Consider the following 26,909-nt stretch of genomic DNA (forward strand, 5'->3'; position numbering starts at 1 on the left):
AAACAGACCCAAATTGAAAGTTTTAGATGACAAATTATAATCAGTCAACTAGCTGATGACACCACAGTTTTTTTTTGAAGAGTCTAGACCAAACCCCTAAAGTACTTGAGATAATTAATACTTTCTCCAAAGCATCAGGATTGACCTTTAACCTGCAGAAATGTGAACTGATGGCGATTCATGGCTCTGATCTGATGGAAGCTTATAGTGTCCCATTAAATCCTCAGTTAAATATCTTGGAATTGTAATTACTAAAGATGCTAAACTCAGTGAAACTGTTAACATAGAGAATAAAATACAGAATTGCAAATCTCAGTTAAACAGATGGCTCCAAAGAGATCTGACCCTGTTTGGGAGAACCTATTTAACCAAAATGGAGTCGCTGCCCCGGTGCATATACCCAGCTTAATCTATGGCCATACCTAATAAATATATTAAAGCTATAAATCAGCTGAACTTTAATTTTATTTGGAAAAATCGAGTCCACTACTTAAAGAAAGCAAACATGGTTAAAGACTTTAAAGATGGAGGTTTACAAGCTGTTGACTTTGAGTGTTTAAATGCGGTCTTAAAGGTAAATTGGTTGAAATCTTTTCTAATGAATAGAAATAGTTTCTGGTTTTGTCTCCCCAAAGGTTTGTTTAAAAAAATTGGATGCATGGATTTTGTTCTTAGATGTGACTTTGATGTCAACAGACTTCCTGTTAAGTGATCTGCCTTTACAAGCAGGTTTTGTTGTGTTGGAAACTAATGTACACACACAACTTCACTCCTCACCAAACTCCATCTGGAACAACAGATCTGTGTTACACAGGAATAAGTCTCTGTGTTTGGATCACTGGGTGGAAAAAGGTATTTGGTCCATAAGACATTTTCTTAATGACAATAGAGATAGGTTGTCTTATGACGAATATTGCTTATTGTATAATTTGGACTGCTCACGTACTCAATTTAACACAGTAATGAACTCTGACCCCTCTGCAGTCAAATATCTGGTTCAAAATATAAATATTCAATCAGCTAATCTTCAGTTACCAGCTCTTCAATTGTTTGGATTTAACCTTTTGGACAAATGTAATTCTAACAAACGGATGCGTCAGCATCTAACTAACTTTATATTTCCTGTCCGACCAAATAAAAACTCCATTTTAAATTTGTTTTCTGATTCAAAGGTTAATAAGTGGAGAACCGCTGACCTTAAATCTCCTCTAAGTCCTAAAGCTAAAGAAGTTCATTTTAAAATTCTCAATAACATTTTTCCATCCAGGGAATTATTAAGACAAAGATTCAACTTTGATACCAACAGCTGGACCTTTTGTGACAACAACATTGAAACAACAGATCGTCTCTTTTTCTATTGTGTGCGAACTGGAACTTTTTGGAGGAACTTTCAGGACTGGATCTCATCAAAACTTTCCTCCATCGTCCCTTAAAAAGAGAGGATCTAATATTTGGAAAAACCCACAGAGACAGAAGAACCTCATTCTTCACAACCTGCTGATCCTCACCAAATTCTTCATCCACTCCTGTAAATGGGGAAATAGAAATCCTAACTTTTCAGCTTTTAAAAACCTTTCAATGGACAATCACTACAGAACCTTAAAACTGATGAAAAACAAGCATGGAATAAATACAGCTTTTGGACGCCTATAATGGTGTGAATTTATTTGAAAACTAAAGCCCCTTTGTCTCTGTTTTTTCGGTTTGTTTTTTTCATTATGCTATCCCTCTGTTTGATGTCTGATAAATTTTATTTATTTATAATTTTATTTTACCTGTTTTTATTTTTTTATTGTCATAATTATATGTGTGCCTTAAGCCTGTAAGACTTGTTTTCTTCATGTATGTACATGCAACGTGATATTGTACACTTGTTCAAAATGTTTAATTAAAAAAAACAACAAAAAGAAAACTCTCCAGGTCGGCCCCTATAGGCTGTTTGCCGCCGGACGGTTCTTAGTGTAACGCTCAAAGAAATCGACCGTCTTCCGGTGTAAACACAAGGCTGCAGTTAGAATAAATTCGCCGAAAACTTTAAAATAGCGATCCATTAAAAAGCCTAAATTATTAACAGTATATTTACGCACTAGGTTTGTTGACTGTTGTTCTATACGCTGAGTGCATGAAGTAATGGAAGGACCACCGCAGCTACCACCTGAACTTTGGGTTTATGTGTTTAGCTATCTTAGCACAGAGGAAAAACACACGGTTCGCTCCTGCTGCAGGCACTTAAAGAAGCTTATCGACCACCCATCCCTATGGAAGGACTACACTGTGGTGATGTCCGAACTTCGCCGCTACACTTACGGCTTCTGGCACACATTGAATTATCGCAAGCTCACCCGGGTGGCTGTGCGACACCTGCGGCGAAAAGAGTGGCGACGTTTGGTAAAGTTCCTCCCGTCGCTCACTGCCATAGTATTTGTAGATGGCGGGCGACAATATAAAGAGAAATACATGGACAACCTTGCCCGATTTCCCAACCTACGGGACCTCGGGGTACGGAACGCTACCTGGGATGAAGCGTTGCTTGGCCACAGCCTAACGGAGCACCTTCAGGAGCGCCTCACACACCTGAGCGTGTGCAACGTGCGGCTGCCCAACACTGTGGAGTTCATCAAAACTGTGTCCCAGCTGGTCAACCTGCGCTTCCTCCTTTTCCACCAGCAGAGTGAGGGTTACGGGCTGGACACGGTGAGGCCTGTTCCCCGCAACGACTTCCACGCCATGTTGCTGAAGCTGAAGAAGCTGATCCACCTTTCCTGGGGGATGAAGGGGGAGCCACCAGAACCGCTTCCTGACGACTACTTGAGTCCACCGAATCCAGAACAGCCAGGTATACCTTCTCCTTATGCCTGCCGTCATAGCTTCACAAGTGACAGTCCGAATTATACACTGTACGTTCAGTCCCATTTAAATAGCGTAAATATACGTAAATATATAATTTGGAGAACAAGCAACATACACAAACGTTGCCTTCCTTTGGGACAGTCGGTCATATTTTCCCTGTATTTTCGTCACAATGTAGTTCTCAGGACACATGTTCAAAACTACTATATGTAGCTTCATATTTAGCAAACCAGAAGTCCTGCTAAACATAAAACTACATCATGGCCACTGTTGTATTAATTTTCACCAGATGGACAATAACAGCTAAGTAGCAGTTTTATAGATAGTTTATGTATTTTCCAGCTGGAAAATCTATTACTTTGCTTGAGTTATTTCAGTTAATAAAAATTAGAACTCCTAAACCTCTCATGTAATCCAGTGTTAAAGCCATAATCTACACTTCTGGATCTGCTTCTTAATGTTTTCCTTTCTGCTGCAGGAATGTCTTCGTACGGCGGCCCGGCGCTGACCAGTCTGGAGCTTGTGGACTATCCAGAGACTATCCTCCCTGAAAATGCTCTGAGGAGTCTGACCTCACTTCGGTCTCTTGCTGTCCGCTACAGGTACATCAGAGAAGGGATTGAGTGTCGACTCAGGTCCTGGCTGACCCCTCTGCGACAGTTGGAGTCACTCACCATCATCGGTGAGTTCTGCTGCCTTTCAGCATGTTTTACATTCTGTAGTTTGTTTATGCTGATATTTATGTATGGTTGGATAGTACACAAGTACACAATATTAAAATGTTCTCCAAATACATTTTAATATAAAATATTTAAGATTTTAATATCACATTTTTGTAGCTTGCTGGTCTGGATCATTAGGATGTGAGTTAGCATAGCAGAGAACAAAGCAAATTCTCATCAGAGAAGTTTCAAACAGCATCAGTCATTCTTCCACTAAAAGTGGGGCATAATGATATTTAGAAACATGTGATTAGATTAATGCTGCAGTTGATTAGTGTCATGATGATGCTGATTACATTGAACCTAAACTGACTCCTTTGTTTTTATTCTTCATCAATACTGTTTGAGTTTTACCTTCTTGCTCAGTGAGAGTAAACATCAGCAGAGGTCTAGCTGGGTGGTCCAACCCTCAGTGTAACAGAGCTCAGCTGAGCCAACAGCGTCTCCAGTGATTGTAGTATAAAAACAGCTGGAAGGTCCATTCACTGCTTCATCTGTGTTCCTGGCTGCCATTATATCAGAAAGACTAAAGAACACACAGGTTTTGTCGGGTCATTTCACACAAAGAGAGCCAAGCTTCCATCATGCTGTATAAATCCCACCACCCAGGTAAACATTTCATGTTGATGCAGTGGACCTGTGACAGTCCAGATCTCAGCCTTGCTAAAACACATTTGTTGTTTCCTAAAAGCTGTCACTCAGAACAGCTGCAGCCACAACAAGGAGCATGAGGAGTTTGAAGCCTCAAATAGAGAAACAGTGGAGAGTCCAGGCCTCTCTGCTAGTAGGTGAACTGGAAGCTGCACCCTTCAGACATCAGAGGCCTCTGCCTAGAAGAGTGCAGCTCAAGCTTGAAGTGGAAACAGCCAAAGTGAATCAGGCGAAAGGGAAGTTCTTTAGAATCATGTGCTGATATCATTTTTGGTTAGATACACAAAAACCCTGGGCTTATCCAAAATCTGGTACTTTCTTATAGGTTCCATTAACAGATCTCCTTGAAAGTTCTGTTGATGGGAGATTTTAGAATTTGATGTTTTCATTGAATTGAGAGGAAATGTTCTAATATTTCTTAAGGTGGGAACTCCCTTGCTACTTATACAACCACCATCCCACCCAGTGTGACCAGGCTGACACTGCGAGTAGCTATAACGCTGAAAGACATGGACTCCATTGCTCCTAAAGTTCCAGGACTGGAGCACCTGGACATTGAGCAGAACCGTTCTAGTGGAAGCCTCTGCAGACGGATCCCCATGCTATTTCCTCATCTCAAGACTCTTAGGATACGGTGAGTAGCAACATTTGGACACTTGTTACTTGTTTACTGGAATGTAGACTTCACTAATGTGCAGATTATATTTAAAGATAAAATCATTAATATGTTGACTATGGCTACATTAAACCTTATAGTTTTATTCACAAGATGGGGGAAAAAATGTAAGAAATTATAAAATCATATTTTCAAGATCTGTGAAAACACAGACATTGTGTTGTCTGTTGAACACAATTAAAGGAATCTAAAAAATTAACATTATATGTTGAAAAAGACAAATGGAAGACTTATAAAATTGAGTTTGTGAGCTTTCCATCATGTTACACACTGTGTTCCAAATTATGCAAATTGGATCCAAGTGTCATAAAGATTACATTTTTTGTTGTGATATTAAATTTATAGATGGTATTGTGTGTCAGGGCTCTTTGAATCACTATAATTAATTTCAGAGAGCTGGTTGATTAGTTTGTCTGGTGAGCTCAATTAAAGGAAATCTACTTAAGAAGGATGTTCCACATTATTAAGCAGGCCACAGGTTTCAAGCAATATGGGAAAGAGAAAGGATCTCTGCTGAGGAAAATCATCAGATAGTGTATTCATACAAATATGTAATGTATGAAAACATTAGATATTTAACGAAAACTGAAGCGTTATCATACTGTGAAGAGATTTGTGGCTGATTCAGAACAAAGATGGGTTGGACAGATAAAGGCAGAATGAGGAAGGGTTCTGTTAGACAAATTGATCGGATTAAGAGAGCAGCTGTTAAAATGTCCTTACAAAGCAGCAAACAGTTATTTGAAGCTGCTGGTGCCTCTAGAACGTCAAGGTGGAGGATCCTCCAGAGGCTTGTGGTGCATGAACCTACTATTGGGCCTCTGACCAGAGCTCACAAGCAGAAACGGTCACAGTGGGCCCAACCGTACATGAAGATTCATTTTCAAACAGACTTGTTCACTGATGACTGCTGTGCAACCCTGGATGGTCCAGATGGACGAAGTAGTGGACTGGTGGTGGATGGTCACCACATCCCAACATGGCTGTGACGTCAGCAAGGAGGTGGTGGAGTCATGCTTTGGGCTGAAATCATGGGAAGAGAGAGAGAGAGAGAGAGAGAGAGAGAGAGAGAGAGAGAGAGAGAGAGAGAGCTGGTCGGCCACTTCAGAGTCCCTGAAGGGACCTGCAAAGAAATTCAAGCAGAAACTCTCCACAAACTCACAAGTTCAATGGATGCAAAAATTGTGCAGGTGATATCAAAGAAGGGGTCCAATGTTAACATGGAAGTCGGTCTGTTGAGATGTTTTTGATTGAAATAGCTTTTGATTTTAGTACGTGTGACCGCAAAGAATGACCGTTTACAGTTCTTTATAGTTCTTTTACAGTTCTTTTATAAAATGTTTAGAAAATCTGCTGTGCATAATAATTTGGAACAGTGCATTTTGAGTTTTTTATTTTTGAAAAAAATTCTGTTCTCATGGGAGCTTTGTTCAGTAAAATTAGATTTTTACTGTAATAGTTCATGACTTGAAAACTATACTGACCATCATTTGCATTGAACATTTAAGAAAACCTGAGAAAATGTCACTTGCATAATAATTTGGAACACTGTGTAATGTTTTCCCCCATCAAAAACATACCTGAGGAGTTGCTTTGATTCTTTCATGCATGTTTGAGAAATCCTTGAATCTCCCTTGGCAATCATTCTGGGTGCTAAATGCTTGCTTTCATAAAAATGTGCTTATTTCCACTAGGCTCATTCTCTGAGCTTTCACCTCATTCACTCATTCCAGACTAGCAGCAGCAGCAATTAGCAGATGCCTCATGGAACTAGGAGTCTGCTGAGCTAATCATACAAACTACTTCTCATTTCAGCGTCCCTAAGATGGTTGTAATTGTAAATGGCATATTGACAAACATTATTATCCCACGCTAAAGGTGGAGGGTCAGAAAGAGGAGCTTCTTAAAGAGACAGAGCCCCAATTTGAAGGCATCAAATTGCGAAGTCAAATTTCTTTAATGTCTTTTTTAATATAGCATTTTACAGCAACTGAAGATAACAGTTACTTGCTATAAAATGGCATTATGTTCTTGGAAATACACAATACTGCCCCTTTAAGAATTTTGTAGTGCAACAGAAAGCTTTAACATAACTTTTCCTCAAATGAATATTTCCATTACAATTTTCTTAATAACTGTGACATTTGATGACATCCGTCCATCCATTATCATACATCCCTAGTCGAGTCCCCAGAGGTGCTGTATCTCCAGCAGCGGGCAAGAGGTGGGGTCGCCCTGGACAGGTCGCCCTGGACAGGTCGCCCTGGACAGGTCGCCCTGGACAGGTCGCCAGACCATCACATCTTGATGATGACATAGAAAAATCTAAATCTTCCTGTGATGAAAACAACCATGCAGATCGCTATCAAAGCAACAATACCAACAGAGCAACAATCATCAAGGGGTAAACTCAGTAGCCCCAATGATCCAGTATCTGCCTTAATCAGTATCCCATGTCATTGTGGATGACCTATGACCTTTCAATGCTGTGAATTGTGCTTTGACCCACAATTCAGTGCCTCTCACTGTTTTAGATGTGATCTGAACAATCCCTAAAAAATGAACAGCTCTGTTTATTTTCTTCAACCTTTAACATGTTTCCCATCTCATCTGCAGATTTTTCCGCCGGGAGCCAGAGAAAGATCTCCTTAGTCTCCACAAACTGCGACACCTGGTGCAGCTGGAGCTCCTGGTTGAGCGCTCCTTCATTCTGAGGGATTACCTGAACGGCCACCCGTGGCCCAGCCCCTGTGTGCAGGAGCTCATCAATGAGCTTCGGGATCTGTCAGAGAACAGGATCACTGTTATCACCACAATGCGCCAGAGAAACCTTTTAAGAGAGTGTGACTGTTTGTGGGAGGGGGACTGATCTGCTTTATATAGGGCAAGACAAGAAGCACACGGTTCATAAAGTGCAATACTCAAGGACAGAGTCAAAAAAAAAGTTCAGAGGTGAAAGCTGCAGTGGTTGCCAGTTTTTCTAAAATAAAACATTTGGATTCTGTATGTACGCATTTCTTAATAAATTGACATTCATATCAGTGGCTGAGGATTCATAGTGACCATTTAGCTGATTAAATACCGGCTCTAACAGATTTCTGTGATTGTCAGAAAAGTCAAGTGGCAAGACGGTTCTGGGACTCAAACTCTAAAATCCACAACTTTCCCACATGAAACAATGCAGCTGTCTACCTGTGTGTTGCAGAATTCTTGTGTATAAAAAGCTGGGATAAGTTTTCTTAAATGTTCACAGGTTACATTATTAGAGTACACATTTACCCATGAAGACTCATTTGATACAAAACGAGAAGCACAACTTAAATTATGCAGAGGTGGGAACTCTAGTCACATGACTTGGACTTGAATCAGACTTGAGTCTATTAATATTAAGACTTTAGAAATGACTTGAAAAAATGTTCAGACTTGGATTTGAACCTGTTTACTTGAAAAGACTTGATATTTTACCCAAAATATAAAGTGTAAAACACATATTTATAAAGTAGACCCATTAATTCCATTACACTCAGTCATAACATGTTTTTCTGAGACACATGAGCTCCAAGATGCTGCTGCTGTGCAGAACTTCAATCATGGCAGCAAACCAGCAAAAGGCAAAGAACTTCACACAGTTCTAGCTGATTAATGCTTTTGGATGTAGGTAGTGTTAGCTACATGATGACCAGCTGATGCTATTATATCACTTTAAGCTTGTTAAGAATAAGCTGCTAGTATTGTTTATCTATGTTCAAAAGTGGGTAGTACTGTTTACATTTACTTGAGTAACTTTTTGGGAGAAAAAGGTATTAAGAGGACTTTTGCTGCACTGTGCTTTTTTCTTTTACTTGAGTTTTTAAGTAAAAGCTTTACTTTTCTTTTACTTATTATTGCTACTCTTACTTGAGTAGATTGATTTTGCTTTTTTTAAAAAAAAAAAAAAACTTCAGAAAATATTACATTTCTGCAACATATGAGCTAATGCTTATGCAAATTTGAGCATAACTCAACATTTTATACATGTCACTGTTTATATCCTTGTTTATTTTGCAATAAACATAGTACTCCTATTTGAAAAGTTACATAAAGATTTGTTTATGCATTTATATTAAAGCAAATGCTTGTTTAGTCTACCCCCCCCTCCCCCCTCTTCTGGAGCCAGGGGTCCAGATCAGAAAGCAGGTTATGGACCTGAACTCAGGGAAGAGAATTTCTCTGCCCCATCATAATGGGGCAGAGAAACCCCATTATGGATGGATTTGAAGACATCAGGCAATTATATTGACAATAGATTGTTTACTGTAGTCAGCGCATTAAGTCTACTGGGTTTTTTATACTTTGTATAAAAACGCTGCACGTTTTATCAAGATTTGAAATAAATATGGATTTTAAAAACAAACGGCTTATTTACATTTAACATAAAATCGCAACATTGTTAAAAGAAAGGGGGGAGAAAAGACTCAAAAAGACTTGAATTTCCAAGTTTCAGACTCGGGACTTGAGGATAAAGACTTGAGACTTGCAAAATCCTGACTTGGTCCCACCTCTGGTATTTTGTAAAATCCAACCTCTGAGTCGTGTTATCTTGCTATTCCCTAATCAAAAACAAACCTGGAGTGTTTCTGTGATTCTTTAAAGCATGTTTAAGGAATGCTTGAATCCCCCATGGCAGTACTGTCGGTGCCTCGCCTGCTGTCACACCGCACATCTTCTCTCTGCACTGCAGTTTTCAGCTCCGCCTCCACTCAGCACCTCAGACTGGCGGCAGCAGCGATTAGCCTGGACTTATGGAGTGAAAATAGTGTCAAAAAGATTTGTGCGTGCGTAAAAAGATTTGTGCGTGTTAGTTACGCACGCACAAATCCTGTTACGCACGCACAAATCTTTTTATGCACGCACAAATCTTTTTACACACGCACAAATCCTGTTACGCACGCACAAATCTTTTTATGCACGCACAAATCTTTTTACACACGCACAAATCTTTTTACACACGCACAAATCTTTTTACGCACGCACAAATCTTTTTACACACGCACAAATCCTGTTACGCACGCACAAATCTTTTTACGCACGCACAAATCTTTTTACGCACGCACAAATCTTTTTACACACGCACAAATCCTGTTACGCACGCACAAATCTTTTTACGCACGCACAAATCTTTTTATGCACGCACAAATCTTTTTGACACTATTTTCACTCCATATGGACTTGGCTTTCTATCATCGGAGCAACTTCTCAGCCCAACGCCCTAGGAATGTTTTAAACGGCATATGGAGAAACGTGATGACGTGCTGAAGGCGGAGCTTATTAAAGAGATATACACCCAGTTTCAAAGCACTAAATAATTTTTAAAAAGTAATTTCTTTTTGGTGTTTATAGCATTGTATTATAGCTGAAGGTAATTTGGTTACTAGAATAAAATGGCACTATGTGTATTTTATTCAAATACATAAGTACATAATATTCCCCCTTTAAAAACTGGACACATTTTATTTTTCATTACTTTCAGATTTGATGTTTTATGAATACATCTAATTGTTCTTTGTAACTAGGGAAACCTGGAAAATCAGTGCTGCATCAAAACCCTTTTTCCTCCCACTGTAAGATGGATATTAGAGATTGTACAACCTTCAATGTATCTTCAGCTTTTAAGAGAAGTTTTACATTTCATGGAGTAAAATTACATTTATTTTCACTTTTTTTTATTCCACTCTATTCTCATTCAGATACTTAATAGACTACCCGCAGCCATTCCTGGCATCTATACCAGCAGCTTTATTAATCAAGAATGGATTTTATTTCAAGTTGGTTAATAAAAGCAACATGAGCCATGTATTTGTGTTTTTGTAGGTGTAAATAACTATAAATTCAGAATGCATTTTCATTTTTACAACAAATTTTGAACATTGTGATTTTCTCTAAATAGTAAAGTATGAGCATGAAAAACAATATACATTTATCCTTAGGATTTCTCTTAGCTCAAACATTCTCTCTACCTCACTTGATGTTAGGAACTTCTCATCGTATTTTAGACCTCTGAAAACATTTTTTTGTGTCGATCCATGTGCAAAACAATGAGGTAGACATTGGACATGCCAGAAATTTGAGAGCAACTATGCTTCTTACAACAAACACAGCCTTCATACGGTGCAGCTTAACCAAACATAACAGAACACTACAAGGACGCACAGAAGCTTTGAAGATAGGATCACATTTGATATGGAATCTAATAATGTTCTTTCTGAAAGTCCTCTGTAGTGCTCAGCAAAGTAAGTTCTATTGTTTTGACTGTAGATTTAATGAAAAGCCTCCCTAAGACATTTCCTTGAGGACACGGTTGAAGATGTAGGAAGGTCTCATGTGTTCCAGGTGAGCCTCAGAACTCCAGGAGCAACGATAGCGGCTCCAAAGATCTGATGCTGATCTCTTGTTTCTGCCCATAGACTCCATGCTCCACCTTCATGCCCTCCTTTGTGCACTTGGCAGATTCTGACATGAGCTGTCTGCAGGCTCCAACTAGGCTTGAGAAAAGCTGAGCCCCTAGCCAAGGCTCACATCTGTCTTTGTACTGCATTCTTCTATTAACCAGTGGCTCACCAACCAGGGAGTCTTGGGGAACCAGTAAAACACTCCCAGGAAGGTCGAGAACTGACACAGTGTGTCTGTCTTTTCGAAAAACTTTAGTGGACATGAACTTGTTGGCTGTTGAGAAAAATATGGAAATGAGTACATTTAAACAGCAAGTTAAAGTAAATTGAGACATTTTTAGTGGTACATTAATAAGTTGGTATATTAATTAATTCTGTTATAAACTTGACGTTTTTAACATTTAATCAATTGAAATGTACTTTTATATCAATAAGAGGAAACGAATGGACTCGCTTAATGAGGAAAAAAGTCTGGATGAAACCTGGACTTGTTTAAGGCAACTGTCAACATTTCTAAGTTTCAATGGTTACACTTGAGGCAAGATGACTGTCAGTGACAAGCAAAAATTATATATAATATTCTTTATACAGATCTACAAAGAATGTTAATTTAAATAAAATCTAAAGACAATTCTTTAAGTCAAAAAGTAACAATAGATGTATCTCATTCCCATGAAAAAAAGGTGAATTTGAAAGATATCTCACCCATCTCATGTGTGACCTCCTCTGTAGCTCCTTGAAAGAAGCACACATATACAACCAACCCCTGTTCGATCTAAAGAGAGACACAATGATCATTTCTGATAATAAAAAATAGTGCATCTTCTAAAACTGAAACAGGAAGGAAAGCAATTAAAAACAAGTTTGTTATCCAAAGAAACTTACTAATTGGGATATAACAGAGTTGGCAATATTTAAGCTAACAACAGGTTACTGAGCAGGAAAACTGCAGGTCAGAGGTGAGGCATGGAGTAGAAGATGCTCTCCGAAGAACTGGGACTTCAGGAGTTTCTACAACACTGGAACAAAACCTGAAGAGTGTATGGATTGTGTTGAGCTTAGTGTAGGCACTGCTACTCAACCGGAGTGACCAAGTTTGTAACATAAGCTTCTGTGAGGCACCTTGTAAGCTAACAAGCTAAATTCTCTGCAGGCAGCTATGGACATCTGGGTGATGTGTGCTCTAAGCTCAGATGTGCCACCGGTCTCCAGGGAGTCAAGGTGGGAGACCTAGACATGAATACGTATCATTGAACGCTGGGTCCTACATTACATTGGCACCATCTTGAATGTGGCAGTAGAGTGATTGAAGCTCCATAATTCATGTGCTGCATGGACTTGTTTCAACCGTTTTAAAGTGCAAACGGGATCCATTGACATTATCTTTCAATGTAATGAAGCAAGAATGAGAGAGAAAAAAAATGTAATTTTATGAGCAGAATTTCTTGACTTAGGGGCCAGAAACTAGCTTTTAAACAACCAAGAAATATTTCTTATGTAACTAAGTTGGCCTGAAGTAACTGTTATTTTCTTAGCTTAGCTAACTTTATTCCATACTGTCTAATAAGAGAGAGCACTGTTAGAAGGGAAATGCATTAAAGACCAGAGGATTCTGGGAGGACAGGTCAGACCATAGACATATACATAAAGAATAGACGCCTCATGGACCGCTCTTGCCTATTGTCACTGACGTGACGTTGTGCCGCCATCTTGGAGTGGTCGACCGCTCCCCTCATATGTAAATGTGCTGATACTGCAATGAAGTATCAGCACATTTATAACGAGCTAAATACACACACACTATTTTCCTGAAAATAATAATAATAACATTAATAATAATAATAATGCATTTTATTTGACAGCACCTTTCAAAACACCAAAGGACACTTTACAAGATTAAAAACACAAATTAAACAGTTTTGTGTCTTGTGGCACAAAATAACTAGACAGTTAAAGTGAGAAGGTTAACTTGAACAGATGAGTTTTGAGTTGTGCTTTGAAGGTCAGAACAGAGTCAATATTACGGTTGTCAGGGGGAAGAGCGTTCCAGAGTTGGAGAGCAGAGTAAGAGAAGGTTCTTTTCCCCATGTTGATGAGACAGACAAGAGGCACTGAGGTGGATGGAAGAGGAAGAACGAAGGGAACGTGAGCAGGTGGTGATGTGCAGAAGATCAGACAGAAAAGGAGAGGCCAGGTTGTGAACTGCCTTGAATGTAAACAACAGGATTTTAAATTGAATTCTGAAAAAAACAGGAAGCCAATGAAGTTGTTGTAAAATTGGAGTGATGTGGTGAAATTGAGCCATTTTGGCAATGATGTGAGCAGCAGAGTTTTGAACCAGTTGAAGTTTACAGATTGATTTATGAGGCAGAACAACCAGGAGGGAATTAATTTGAGAAATTGGACCAAAAAGAAAGCAGAGTCCAGTGAGAGGGATGGATGAAGTCAGTTAATATTACGGAGATAGAAGTGTGCAGACTGGATAATATTATTAATATGAGAGTGAAAAGAGAGAGTACTGTTAAGAATGACACCCAGACCTTTAACCTGAGGGGTTGGAGAGACCAGAAAACTGTCAATTGTGAGGGAAAAGTTGTTGACTTTAGATAGAGTAGATATTATTTAATGTTAATAATGTTATTTATATAACATTTATGATGTTATTTAATATTTAATGTTTAACTGTGGCTTGAATTCAGAGTTTCCAGGTCATTTGACAAACTGTCTGTGGCCCTTAGAACCAAAAAGAACCATTTTAATTTCATCAGTCCACAAAATACACTGCCTGGCCAAAAAAAAAGTCGCCACCAAAAAATGGTCACACTCTCTAATATTTTGTTGGACCGCCTTTAGCTTTGATTACAGCCCGCATTCGCTGTGGCATTGTTTCAATAAGCTTCTGCAGTGTCACAAGATTTATTTCCATCCAGTGTTGCATTAATCTTTCACCAAGATCTTGTATTGATGATGGGAGAGTCTGACCACTGTGCAAAGCCTTCTCCAGCACATCCCAAAGATTCTCAATGGGGTTAAGGTCTGGACTCTGTGGTGGCCAATCCATGTGTGAAAAAGATGTCTCATGCTCCCTGAACCACTCTTTCACAATGTGAGCACGATGAATCCTGGCATTGTCATCTTGGAATATGCCCGTTCCATTTGGGAAGACAAAATCCATTGATGGAATAACCTGGTCATTCAGTATATTCAGGTAGTCAGCTGACCTCATTCTTTGGGCACACAATGTTGCTGAACCTAGACCTGACCAACTGCAGCAACCCCAGATCATAGCACTGCCCCCACAGGCTTGTACAGTAGGCACTAGGCATGATGGGTGCATCACTTCACCTGCCTCTCTTCTTACCCTGATGCGCCCATCACTCTGGAACAGGGTAAATCTGGACTCATCAGACCACATGACCCTCTTCCATTCCTCCAGAGTCCAATCTTTATGCTCCCTAGCAAACTGAAGCCTTTTTTCCTGGTTAGCCTTACTGATTAGAGGTTTTCTTACGGCTACACAGCTGTTCAATCCCAACCCCTTGAGTTCCCTTCGCATTGTGCGTGTGGAAATGCTTTTGCGTTCACAATTAAACATACTCCTGAGTTCTGCAGTTGTTTTTCTTCGATTTGATTTGACCAAACGTTTAAGTAATCGCCGATCACGATCATTCAGGATTTTTTTCCGACCACATTTCTTCCTGGAAGACGATGGTTCCCTACCATCCTTCCAGTTTTTAATGATGCGTTGGACAGTTCTTAACCCAATTCTAGTAGTTTCTGCAATCTCCTTAGATGTTTTCTCTGCTTGATGCATGCCAATGATTTGACCTTCTTAAACAGACTAACGTCTTTTCCACGACCACAGGATGTGTCTTTTGCCATGGTTGTTTAAGAAATGAGGAGTTACTCATTGCATCAGCTGGGGTTAAATAACTTGTTGCCAGCTGAAAGATAATCGCCTATGCAGTACTTATCCAATAGGAGGCTTCTACCTTTTTGCTTAGTTAAATCCAGGTGGCAACTTTTTTTTTGGCCAGGCAGTGTATTACACCATTTCTTTTGAGGCCAGTCAATATGTTCTTTGGGAAATTGTAGCCGCTTCAGTACATGTCTTTTTTTAACAATGAGACTTTGTGGGGGCTTCAGATTAATGTCTGATTGTCGCAGAACTCACAGCCACTCGCAGATCTTCTTTGATCCTCCTGGAGCTGATCATTGGCTGAGCCTTTGCCATTTTGGTTACAGACTGAGCCATTTGAAAAGCTGTTTTTCTTTTTCTTCCTCGACTTTCTGGTTTTGGCTGCCATTTTAAAGCATTTGATACCATTTTAGCTGAACAGCCTATTATTTTCTACACTTCTTTATAGGTTTTCCCCTCTTTTTTAATTTTTTGACCAAAGAACATTCTTCTTCTGAACAGTGTCTTGAACAATCCATGTTACTCCGTTTCTCAAGAACAAATCCACATTAAGCAGCGTCAGTTGCTTTGATGTTTACATAAGTATCTGTTGTTTTCACATAATCACATTTTTGAACACATCCCTTTTAGTAAATGGCTCAGTTTCACAGAATCAGCAGAATGCACATCATGCCTGTTGGGTCTGTAGGTTTTCTAAACATTTACTAAACCTTCTAAAAACTTACTGTAGTGTAAAAGTTGAAATTCCATCAAAAACAGTGATTTATCTGGCTAGTGATGTGGGACTATTATTTTTAACACAACTGTGTTAAAAGAAAAAAAAAGAAGAATATATACAGTACATATATATATATATATATATATATATATATATATATATATATATATATATACACACACACACACGTGGGCGTGTGTGTATGTAATTTATTTAGTAATATCAATACATATTTATACATATACAAAATATTACAAATATGTTACAGAGAAACAAAGGTGATTAAATAATTATAATAATATTTATAATACCGAATAATATAGCTCTGTACATTTATATGCACATGTACGTATATATACATAGTATATATAGTTTTTTCATGTTTTCTGGCCGAGGAGTTCTGATGTGATGTGTTTGGGTATTAAGGCAGTTTATGTAATAAAATAATTCAGTCTGTTGCATTTCTTTCACATATTATCTATGCTGTCTATTGCAGAATTGACATGTTATACAAAAAACTTTTTCCTGAAAAAAAGAAAGAGAAATATGTAGCTAATGTTTGACAAAGACGTATTTATCAAAGTTTATTGACTTTACAATAAAATACCTCGAAATTAAGTTTTTGTCTACATATACTGAAATGGTTAATATACATAAAACTATGGAGTTGTGTATGTTCATGAATACATCCCTGTAAAGGTGTGTGTGTGTGTGTGTGTTCATCAATGCCAATATAAAAACAGTGTATCAAATGTAAACATATGTTAAGCATATTTGAAGCCATTACAGAATCACTCACTCACCTGGACCCAATCAGCATCAGCACCATCTACCGCTGGTCTGACCTTAACTTTGGCCTGGCTGCACTGCTGGATAATGGTCCGGGCCTGAAGACTTTTTGATTTCTGATGTACAGGTGGACTGTTGATACACACAAATGCAAAGGAAAGCTGAGTAAAAATGACTTAACATTAAAAAATTGCAAAAATACAGCAAAAGAGTAGTTTTGTGTCCTACCCATCCACTTTGGGAGGTAGTTGAGCTCCCTGTGCCACTGCAGAGTTGGCGATGGTGAAAACAGGCCAGGGTTTGGAGCTTGGGGCCACAACTGGCTCTAGACCACAGCTGGAACTCCCTTGAAGGAAACTGTCTCCCTGTATACCTCTCTTCCTCTTTGCAGAGCACTGGTGTAGCCGCTGGCTCTGGGAATCTCTGGATTTTTTGGTCTTTTGTCCATGACTGTTTTTTTGAGTTTGTTCAGAAGTAGGATGTGGCTCTACGAGGGATGGGCCAGCTGTACTCTGCTCTTTGATGAAATGATGCACATTAATACTGTTTTCAGAGCTAATTGTTCCTTTGGGATCTTTAGGTTCAGCTGGCTCCTTTGACAGACTCTGGTTACTGGATTGAACGTCACAGCTCCTGAATGTGTCAGAATGTACAGTGGTCATCATTTTGTTGGGCCACATCCTGGCAACAAGGGTCGAGTTGGGAATCCTGGGTTGGAGAATGATAGATGCTTTGTTTTGAAGTTGACAAGGGGTTTTCAGATGGATAAGTATGGGAATTCTTGGCTGCGGATTGGGGGGAAGTATACTGGAGGACACAGGGAATGGCGGTGTCTCCACAGACTGGATTAGGAGGCAAAACAAAAGTATCAGCTCCATGATTAAGTTTGCTCTAATGACAGGTTTTAAAACCTAATAAAATCAGATGTTTATTACCAGTTAGGACAAGAACATGGAATAGATTACCAGCTCAAACTACTGTATGTATTAGAACCTGCTAAACCTGATTATAGACAGAATATCCAGCAAGAGAATGTTGTTAGCTCGACTCATTACCGTTTGAAACTTACAATGACAAGCATCACAATGCCATACCATATGCACCAAAAAATACTGTTTAATAAGACTCTGACACTGAACCATTTATGAGAATAAACGTCACTGATAAACACTTTAATTTGTTTAATTCTGGCTCCACAAAACAGATTTTATGTAAAATCGACTTTTCTTTAACCCTATATACTTTTATAATGTTATTCCTTTGTAAAAAAAAAAAAAAAACATAGTTAGAGTGTTGATTTCAGTCTTTCATGCATGTTTGACAAATTCTTCAAGCTCCTGTGGCAACCATTTGGGGTGCCTAAATGCTTGCTCTCACAAAGCTTCACTTATTTCCACAAAGCTCCTCCTTGAAGCTGCAGTTTACAAGTTAGTGAGGTTCTGTCTCACAGAGCCCCTCCCCTTCCCCACTCAGTTCCACCAGGTGTTTGCTAACTGGGGCAGGCTGCGAGTGCTGAGCTCATTATACACCTGGTTTATGTTACTGGCAGACATTACTGACAATACTTAAACCACTATATTATATATATATAGCCCTTTCATGAATAGTGGTCACTACTGTGGACAGCTATCTAAAAGCCATTTTCTTGTGCTTCTTGTGGATTTTTATGTTATAAATTCACACAGACCACTGAAGTGGAAACTAATGCATCATAAAATACTCTATCTAATAGTGTATTAGATAGTGTATTCTGTAGTGACCAGGCCATCAGCTGCAAATGCAAGAAATAATTTTTTGTTAAATCCAATATGGCCGCCAGACAAACAAGCACGCCAACTGACCCGGTCCCCCCTTCTACTGTAGACGACTTTGCAGGTAAAAAAAAAATATTGTGACATCAGATAACCCTAAAGAACAATACTACTGATGTATTTTACAAATAACAACTGTGTATTTGGAGAAAATTACAATTGATCACCTGATTTAAATTGACACTGTTATATAAGTATGGAAAAAAGGATCATAAGGATCACAAAGGATCATAATTCATGCATTAAGGCAGTGGTCCCCAAACTACGGCCCGCGGGCCAGATGCGGCCCGCCTCCACATTTGGTCCGGCCCCCTGAACAATACCAGAGTATTTTCATATATGTGCATTTTTATTTGATAAGTCGGACTTTTGCAATAAAATAAATGTTCCTTAGTAATGAACTTTATTTATTATTAACTACTAGTTAGTAACTATTTTATACATGCATATAATTGACCCTAACCCTTTTTTTATGTGGAGAACCCTGTGTTATTTGGTTATTATTTATTTCATAAATAGTGTTATTTCCTGACTTTTGTTCTCTGAAGAATCCAGAAAAGGTTATTTGATTGTGCTTTCTGAAAAACAATACATTTTTATGTTTAGCACTCTTACAATCGTCACACTTTTTCTGTTACAAACTGACCCCGGCCCCCCATCAGAGAAGGGACAAGTTATGTGGCCCTCACAGGAGAAAGTTTGGGGACCCCTGCATTAAGGGGTTAAATATATATATATATAATATCACTTTTGTTGCCAGCAGTTTAGACATTAATGGCTGTATATCGAGTTATTTTGAGGGAAGAATAAATTGACACTGTTATATAAGCTGCACACAGATTACTTTTCATTGTCAAAGTGTCATTTTGTCAGTGTTGTCCTATGAAAAGATATTCATAAATATCTGCAGAAATGTGAGGGGTGACTCACTTTTGTGATACACTATATATACAGTATATATATATTATATACTGTATACGTATATATACAGTATATAAATATATATATATATATATATATATCGCCCATTTCGAGAGATAGAGATGGGCGAGAGGTACAGTTACAAGTACCTAGGTATACCACAAGCAAATGGCAACCTCGATGAGGTCACAAGGAAAGGAGCCACAGCTAAATACCTCCAACGAATAAGGCAAGTCCTGAGAAGTCAGCTCAATGGCAAGAACAAAATCCGTGCGAAAAACAGCTATGCCCTGCCTGTAATCAGATACCCTGCTGGAATAATTAGCTGGCCAAAGGAGGAGATAAAAGCCACAGATATTAAGTCTAGAAAACTACTAACAATGCATGGAGGGTTTCATCCCAAATCCAGCACCCTGAGACTGTACACGAGCCGCAAGGAAGGAGGCAGAGGACTAGTGAGTATGAGAACCACAGTCCAGGACGAAACAACGAAGATCCATAAATACATCAGGGACAAAGCCTCAACAGACAATGTGCTCAGTGAATATCTCAGACAACAGGGAACGGAGGTTGAGGTGCCAGAGGTACCATCATGGGAGGACAAGCCCCTACATGGGATGTACCACCAGCAAATAACCCAAGTGGCTGATATCAGTAAATCCTACCAATGGCTGGAAAAAGCTGGACTCAAGGACAGCACAGAGGCCCTCATCCTGGCTGCCCAGGAACAGGCCCTAAACACCAGAGCAATAGAGGCCCAGATATACCACACCAGACAAGACCCAAGGTGTAGGTTGTGCAAGGAGGCCCCTGAGACAGTCCAGCACATAACAGCAGGGTGCAAGATACTGGCAGGGAAAGCGTACATGGAACAACATAACCAAGTTGCAGGCAAAGTGTACTGAAACATCTGTGCAGAATATGGACTGGAAACCCCGAGATCAAAGTGGGAAACACCCCCAAAGGTGGCGGAGAACGCCAGAGCTAAGATCCTGTGGGACTTCCAGATCCAGACAGACAAAATGGTAATGGCGAACCAACCAGACATTGTCGTAGTGGATAAACAACAGAGGAAAGCCGTTGTGGTAGATGTAGCAATACCAAGCGACTGCAACATCAGGAAAAAGGAGCACGAGAAACTAGAGAAATACCAGGGCCTCCGGGAGGAACTGGAGAGGGCCTGGAAGGTGAAGACCACAGTGGTGCCTGTGGTCATCGGGGCCCTCGGGGCAGTCACCCCCAAACTGGACCAATGGCTACAACAGATCCCAGGAACAACATCAGACATCTCAGTCCAAAAATGTGCAGTCCTTGGCACAGCCAAGATACTGCGCAGAACCCTCAATCTCCCAGGCCTCTGGTAGAGGACCTGAGCTCAGAGGATAAGAACCACCCGCGGTGGGTGAGAAGGGAATTTATATATATATATCCATCCATCCATCCATCCATCTTCTTCCGCTTATCCGAGGTCGGGTCGCGGGGGTAGCAGCTTCAGAAGGGAGGCCCAGACTTCCCTCTCCCCAGCCACTTCGTCTAGCTCCTCCGGGGGAATCCCGAGGCGTTCCCAGGCCAGCCGAGAGACATAGTCCCTCCAGCGTGTCCTGGGTCTTCCCCGGGGCCTCCTCCCGGTGGGACGTGCCCGGAACACCTCACCAGGGAGGCGTCCAGGAGGCATCCTGACCAGATGCCCGAGCCACCTCAACTGGCTCCTCTCGATGTGAAGGAGCAGCGGCTCTACTCTGAGTCCCTCCCGGATGACTGAGCTTCTCACCCTATCTCTAAGGGAGAGCCCAGCCACCCTACGGAGAAAACCCATTTCGGCCGCTTGTATCCGCGATCTCGTTCTTTCGGTCATGACCCAAAGCTCATGACCATAGATGAGGGTGGGAACGTAGATCGACCGGTAAATCGAGAGCTTCGCTTTTTGGCTCAGCTCTCTCTTCACCACGACGGACCGGTACAGCGCCCGCTTGACAGCAGACGCTGCGCCAATCCGCCTGTCGATCTCCCGCTCCCTTCTTCCCCCATTCGTGAACAAGATCCCGAGATACTTAAACTCCTCCACTTGGGGCAGGACACCCCCCCTGACCCGGAGAAGGCACTCTACCCTTTTCCGGCTCAAGACCATGGCCTCGGATTTGGAGGCACTGATCCCCATCCCGGCCGCTTCACACTCGGCTGCGAACCGCTCCAGCGAGAGCTGCAGATCACGATCTGATGAAGCCAAAAGGACCACATCGTCTGCGAAAAGCAGAGATGAGATCCTAAGGCCACCAAATCGGACCCCCTCAACACCTTGGCTGCGCCTAGAAATTCTGTCCATGAAAGTGATGAACAGAATCGGTGACAAAGGGCAGCCCTGGCGGAGTCCAACTCTCACCGGAAACGAGCCCGACTTACTGCCGGCAATGCGGACCAGACTCTGACACCGGTCATACAGGGACCTGACAGCCCGTATCAAAGGGCCCGGTACCCCATACTCCCGGAGAACCCCCCACAGGGCTCCCCGAGGGACACGGTCGAACGCCTTCTCCAAGTCCACAAAACACATGTAGACTGGTTGGGCGAACTCCCATGCACCCTCCAGGACCCTGCCGAGGGTGTATATATATATATATATATATATATATATATATATATATACTGTAGGGTCCATCTTTAGTGTGAAAGCTGCACACTCTTTTACACATGAAGCTCAAGAGCGGGAGAAGCAGCAAAGAATCCTGTGAACTTGTACAATGTAGTTTTCCTGGAATCCTGGAATAAACCAACACAGAACTGCATTTTGGACAGTTGTTTGAAACTGTGTAAACCAGAAGCCTATACTGTATCAAGTGACTATCTGAGTACATTAACTTTTAGTTTGATCATCTTGAATTATTTGATTGTCATAGTCAAATGACAATCAAATAACACCTTTATTTTGTTTTCTTTTCATCGTCGTAGCCATTCAGAGACCACCGCCCTGCTGTAGAATTTGTTGCTTGTTTTACTTTATCAAGGTGAATGAAGAAACCCACCATTGTCTCCACAGACTCCAGCGTATGCTCCTCCTCTACAACCCCATCTACACAGCCTCTTTCATTATCATCATCACCACCATCATATTCATCACCATCATCGTCATCGTCGTCATCATCATCATCATCATCATCACCACTGCAATTATGGGAAAAAAAGACAGTCAGATAACAGACACAAAACCAAAGTTCAGAGAAATATAATTATAATAATTATTTCATGTTTACTTTTTTTCCACTTAAGTCAATGAAATCACTTTAGTTTTCATGCATTATTGCTTAGTTTTAACATTCATGTGTGTTACATTTTTTGTACTTCTGCTAAGTTCAACTCGTCTGGAAATTATGTTAAACATAAATATTTTGACATTAAGTTCTTTAGTGACATGAAGCTGTTTGTGTTACATACTGTATGACTGCATGCAATAGAAACAGTGTTACATACAGTCATGTGTACTGAACAGAAATATAATCTCTGTTATGATCTCCAGCACAAGATCACCACATCCGGCTCGTCCATCTATGGGATCGGCTAAGACCAGTGACACACACAGCTGATGAGACTATTGGTCAGCACTACAGACACATCCGTAACCGCCTACGAGAAGCCAACCTGGACAAAATCAAATTCCTCAACCTGACCCCTATCACGTTCAAAGGACTGTCAATCCACTACAAATGACCATACCACGATGTTATCAATGCCGATATGAAGATCAGCAATTACTGGAAATATATTTTGAGTTTCTGTGTATATTGTGTAACTCAAATATTCATAAAACTCTTATATTTGTCATGGGGTATTTATATTTTTGTTTAGTGTATGTAGCATGGCTACATACATGACAAGGTCATCTAGTTAATTTTTAAGGTGTGCCAGCCTGGTATCATTCCTGACAAGTAGGTTTTTATAGAGTTAGCTTTATGTAATCGGTCACACAAGGGCAATAAACTACCTCAAAGTGGTAGAGCATTTGGTCAAATGAATGACAAAAATATATTATTTTCCTTTCACAAAAGACCATCCAGTTTTGCATTTTAAACGTTCATAAACAAAGACAAATCCCTTTCCCACAAAAAAATATCTGTTATTCTTCCCCAAAGTTCATAGGCAGCCAATGGCTCCCGTACAAAATTCTGTCCCATAATGAGAGAGGTAACGTGATGCAAGTGTCTCACAAAGAGGCAGAACCAGGTGTCTGGATTTTTTTTCTTTTATCGTCTACAGAGAAACTTTTGACTCAGTAGCGTCACAGGCCTACAAGACCTCCGATTCAACATGTCAGAGCTGCTGGAACACAGGAGCAAATGTACTTTTATTTTGTGTGAATTTTTATCAATCCCAATAGGAAGTTAACTATCCAGGGGAACAGAGGATATTTAAGGTTGCACTCTTTTTTGTCTGCACACAGGGACTGGGAAAGAGTACCACACCAATAGAAAACCTCCTCATCCATTTCCAGAAAGGGAGAGGGAATAAAAAAATTATAGCAAAGTTATATATGTATTTCTATCAATAAAACTTAACAAACTCACTTGGACAAAACAAAGATGGGAGGCAGAGACGGCCAAAATAATTTCTGAAGAAACATGGGAGGGAGTCTGGACTGAGGCCCGTAGAGTCACAAACTCAAATACATGGCGGGAATATAAATGAAAAATTATTAGCAGACATTTCAGGACCCCAGATGTAGTTGCCAAGATGGATCCTAAAGTACCAAGCTTGTTTTGGAGAAACTGCGGCTCAGCGGTCCCCAATCATACACACATTTTTTGGTCGTGCCCCAAACTACAAAACTTTTGGGATGAGGTGTACAGGGCTATAAACCATATCTTCCCGGAAGTTATACCAAAATATGTTACAGTTGCGTTACTTGGTATTATACCAGATGGTTTGCAAGGACAGGCCAAAGTATATCTGTTAAATGTCCTTTTTACAGCAGCCCTGAAATGCATTACAATCAGGTGGATGCAGTTGGAACCACCTTCCTATGACTTATGGATTCAAAAAGTAAGCAAATTGTATAAAATGGAAAAGATAACCTACTCATTAAGACTTCAAAAACACACATTTAGCCTGCGCTGGGGGCCAGCAGAAGCTGTGTTGATGTAAATAAGTCCAACAAGTTTGTCTTTTGGCATATGGTTCCTGCCCAAAGTGTATTCTTATTTAAGGGTTGTATGGTGATGAGGCCACAGATGTGATGCTGAGGTCGTAAGATGTCATGCTAAGATGTTTAATTTATTGAAAACTTCATATTGCCAACACTTGTGTTATGTACTACTGATGTATAGCCGTATAATTGCTCTGTAAAAATAATAAAAGCGTAAGTTCTAAAAAAAAAAAAAAAAAAATCAAAATCCTGCTAAAGCTACCGACGCCAAGTTGTGTTGGCCAGGAAACTACCATTTTTTTCTGTAAATATCCAATATTATGCTCCCCCCTGTCCCCGGTCTTACGTTAGTTTCCCCCGCTGGAGTGACATGAAATGCACAAATCCCCTCGTTCAGAGTCTTGCCAACTTCTGATTGGTTCAATTGGAGAAATGTTAATGACATTTACCATTCAAATCTTTGCTTTAAGTGGCACTTGTAATCCCAGTAGAGCACAGAGCATAAATTCATACTCCAGAACAATTTCAAAACCCTTAAATCACAGGTGACAAACTCCAGTCCTCAAGGTCCACTGTCCTGCAACCTTTAGATGTGTCTCTGCTGCACCACCTGAATAGAACAATTAGGTCATTAGCAAGGCTCTGGATAACTGATCTACACAAGGAGGAGGTAATGAAGCCATTTCATTCCAGTGTTTTGTACCTGTGGCACATCTAAAAACTGCAGGACAGCGGCCCTTGAGGACTGTAGTTTGAGACCCCTGCCTTAGATATTTGATTATGTACAACCAATGCAGACTAGGAAGTTGTGAAATGATATGCATCCAGCCTACTGCAAATGAATAGCTCATAATTTAGGTGCAATCATTTCATTTTATTATTTATATGCAATTTGTGGGACCACAGTGGTCTTTCTTTTTCAGTGAGAGAAAAAGTTGTATGTGGGACTGGGCTGGAAGTGCCAAAACAAAAATGCTTAGCCGGCTTTGAAGCCCGGCTTCAAATTACTCTATTAATTTTGCACAGCAAAAAGTTGCATATATTTATTGATCTGATGGTATGATGTTGATCCTCCTTTCAGCTTGTTGAAATATTAACTGAAAGAAAATAAAATGCAATTGAATATGTCATTATAATCATTTAAAAAATTAGGGGTAAGAATAGATTATGATGAGAATTTTTTGACGACGCGTTAAAATGACACATCGAGAAAGTCCAACACAAAATAAATGCTTCTCTGACTAAGAGATCAGGGCCCTCAAAGCATGTGTATGCACAAAACATGTGCAGCACCATGTTTTTGCACAAGTTGGCATGTTTGAAAATTAAAGTGCCATGAAAGTTTGCGTAAATATATGCAACCTTTTTACCTGCCGTGAAAATGTGTGGCAGCATCATTAAGACCAAGGAGCATCGAACCTAATGTTTTTTCATGATTTTAATCTTTTATTGTTTAAACTTAAACATTAAAACTGAATTGCATTTATCCTCAGACAACACGCCACACACACAAAATAAAGAAAATATAAATGATAGAATGGGAAAACCTCACTCAAATGTAAATAGTGCATTTCCTCAGTTTTTGTCCCATAAAGATGTAACTGCGGTCTGTGCACCGAAGCGCATGAAGTGCATGTTATCTGTGGGACATTTTCAGTCTCTCTGAAAAAGAAAACGGGGTTAATTCCAAACCAGCAGGTTAATTTCAAACCTTGATTATGTTAAGAGGATCAAGGTGTGTAAATAATCACACGTATATAAGAAGCTGCGCAAAGGTGAGCTGCATAATTTATGCGTTATTTTTTGTGAGGTGACATTATGTGCCCTCAAAAGGGCCCTTTAAATAAAATATATAATTATTATTAGAACTATTTATACTACAACAAGCAAGCACTGTTGTCATGGTTACTGGGACACGTGATGGCAGTTTACCAGGTATTTATGGGTGACGTTTGCACGGTTTTATACATCTGAGGTTTTGTACGCAGCACCCGTCAAATTTTAGTATGAAAGCTGCACACTCTTTTATACATGTGTCCCCAGGGCCCATGCAGGCGATTGTTCAGAGTGTGATCGAACGCTCAGTCCAAATCCTTCAATTAGCAATGTCTTCAGCAGTGCCAAGCATTCCACAATTACGCAGCACACCTTTGCACAGCTACCTATATAAGTGTGATTGTCTTTTCCACCTTAAAAATAATCAAACCTGACATGTTTGGAGATAATCTGCTGACCCAACCCCATTTTCTTTTTCAGTGAGAATGAAAGTGTCCCACAGATAACATGCATT

The 26,909-nt window shown here is 40.0% G+C and overlaps 2 protein-coding genes across 3 annotated transcripts in view; one reads left to right on the forward strand and one right to left on the reverse strand.

Moving 5' to 3' along the window:
• Positions 1–1,977: 1,977 nt before the first annotated feature.
• Positions 1,978–7,943, forward strand: LOC111612145. Its single transcript, XM_023352272.1, has 4 exons — positions 1,978–2,836; positions 3,329–3,532; positions 4,647–4,857; positions 7,516–7,943. Exons 1-4 carry the CDS (start codon positions 2,131–2,133, stop codon positions 7,766–7,768), a joined length of 1,374 nt encoding a protein of 457 aa, XP_023208040.1. The 5' UTR covers positions 1,978–2,130; the 3' UTR covers positions 7,769–7,943.
• Positions 7,944–10,654: 2,711 nt separating this feature from the next.
• Positions 10,655–26,909, reverse strand: part of LOC102216730 — a 34,632-nt gene continuing 18,377 nt past the window's right edge. Inside the window, exons 15-19 of one of the 2 annotated variants that reach the window (XM_023352896.1) lie at positions 22,506–22,644; positions 16,982–17,595; positions 16,768–16,885; positions 12,033–12,102; positions 10,655–11,601 (exon numbers count right to left, since the gene is read on the reverse strand). In XM_023352896.1, coding sequence (XP_023208664.1) covers positions 11,276–11,601; positions 12,033–12,102; positions 16,768–16,885; positions 16,982–17,595; positions 22,506–22,644 — 1,267 coding nt within the window. In that variant the 3' untranslated portion in view covers positions 10,655–11,275. Of the gene's footprint in view, positions 11,602–12,032; positions 12,103–16,264; positions 16,490–16,767; positions 16,886–16,981; positions 17,596–22,505; positions 22,645–26,909 lie in introns of those variants that run through there. The other variant, XM_023352897.1, reaches the window with a different exon arrangement.

The sequence above is a fragment of the Xiphophorus maculatus genome, chromosome 19 (assembly GCF_002775205.1).
Source record: "Xiphophorus maculatus strain JP 163 A chromosome 19, X_maculatus-5.0-male, whole genome shotgun sequence".
Taxonomy (NCBI): domain Eukaryota; kingdom Metazoa; phylum Chordata; class Actinopteri; order Cyprinodontiformes; family Poeciliidae; genus Xiphophorus; species Xiphophorus maculatus.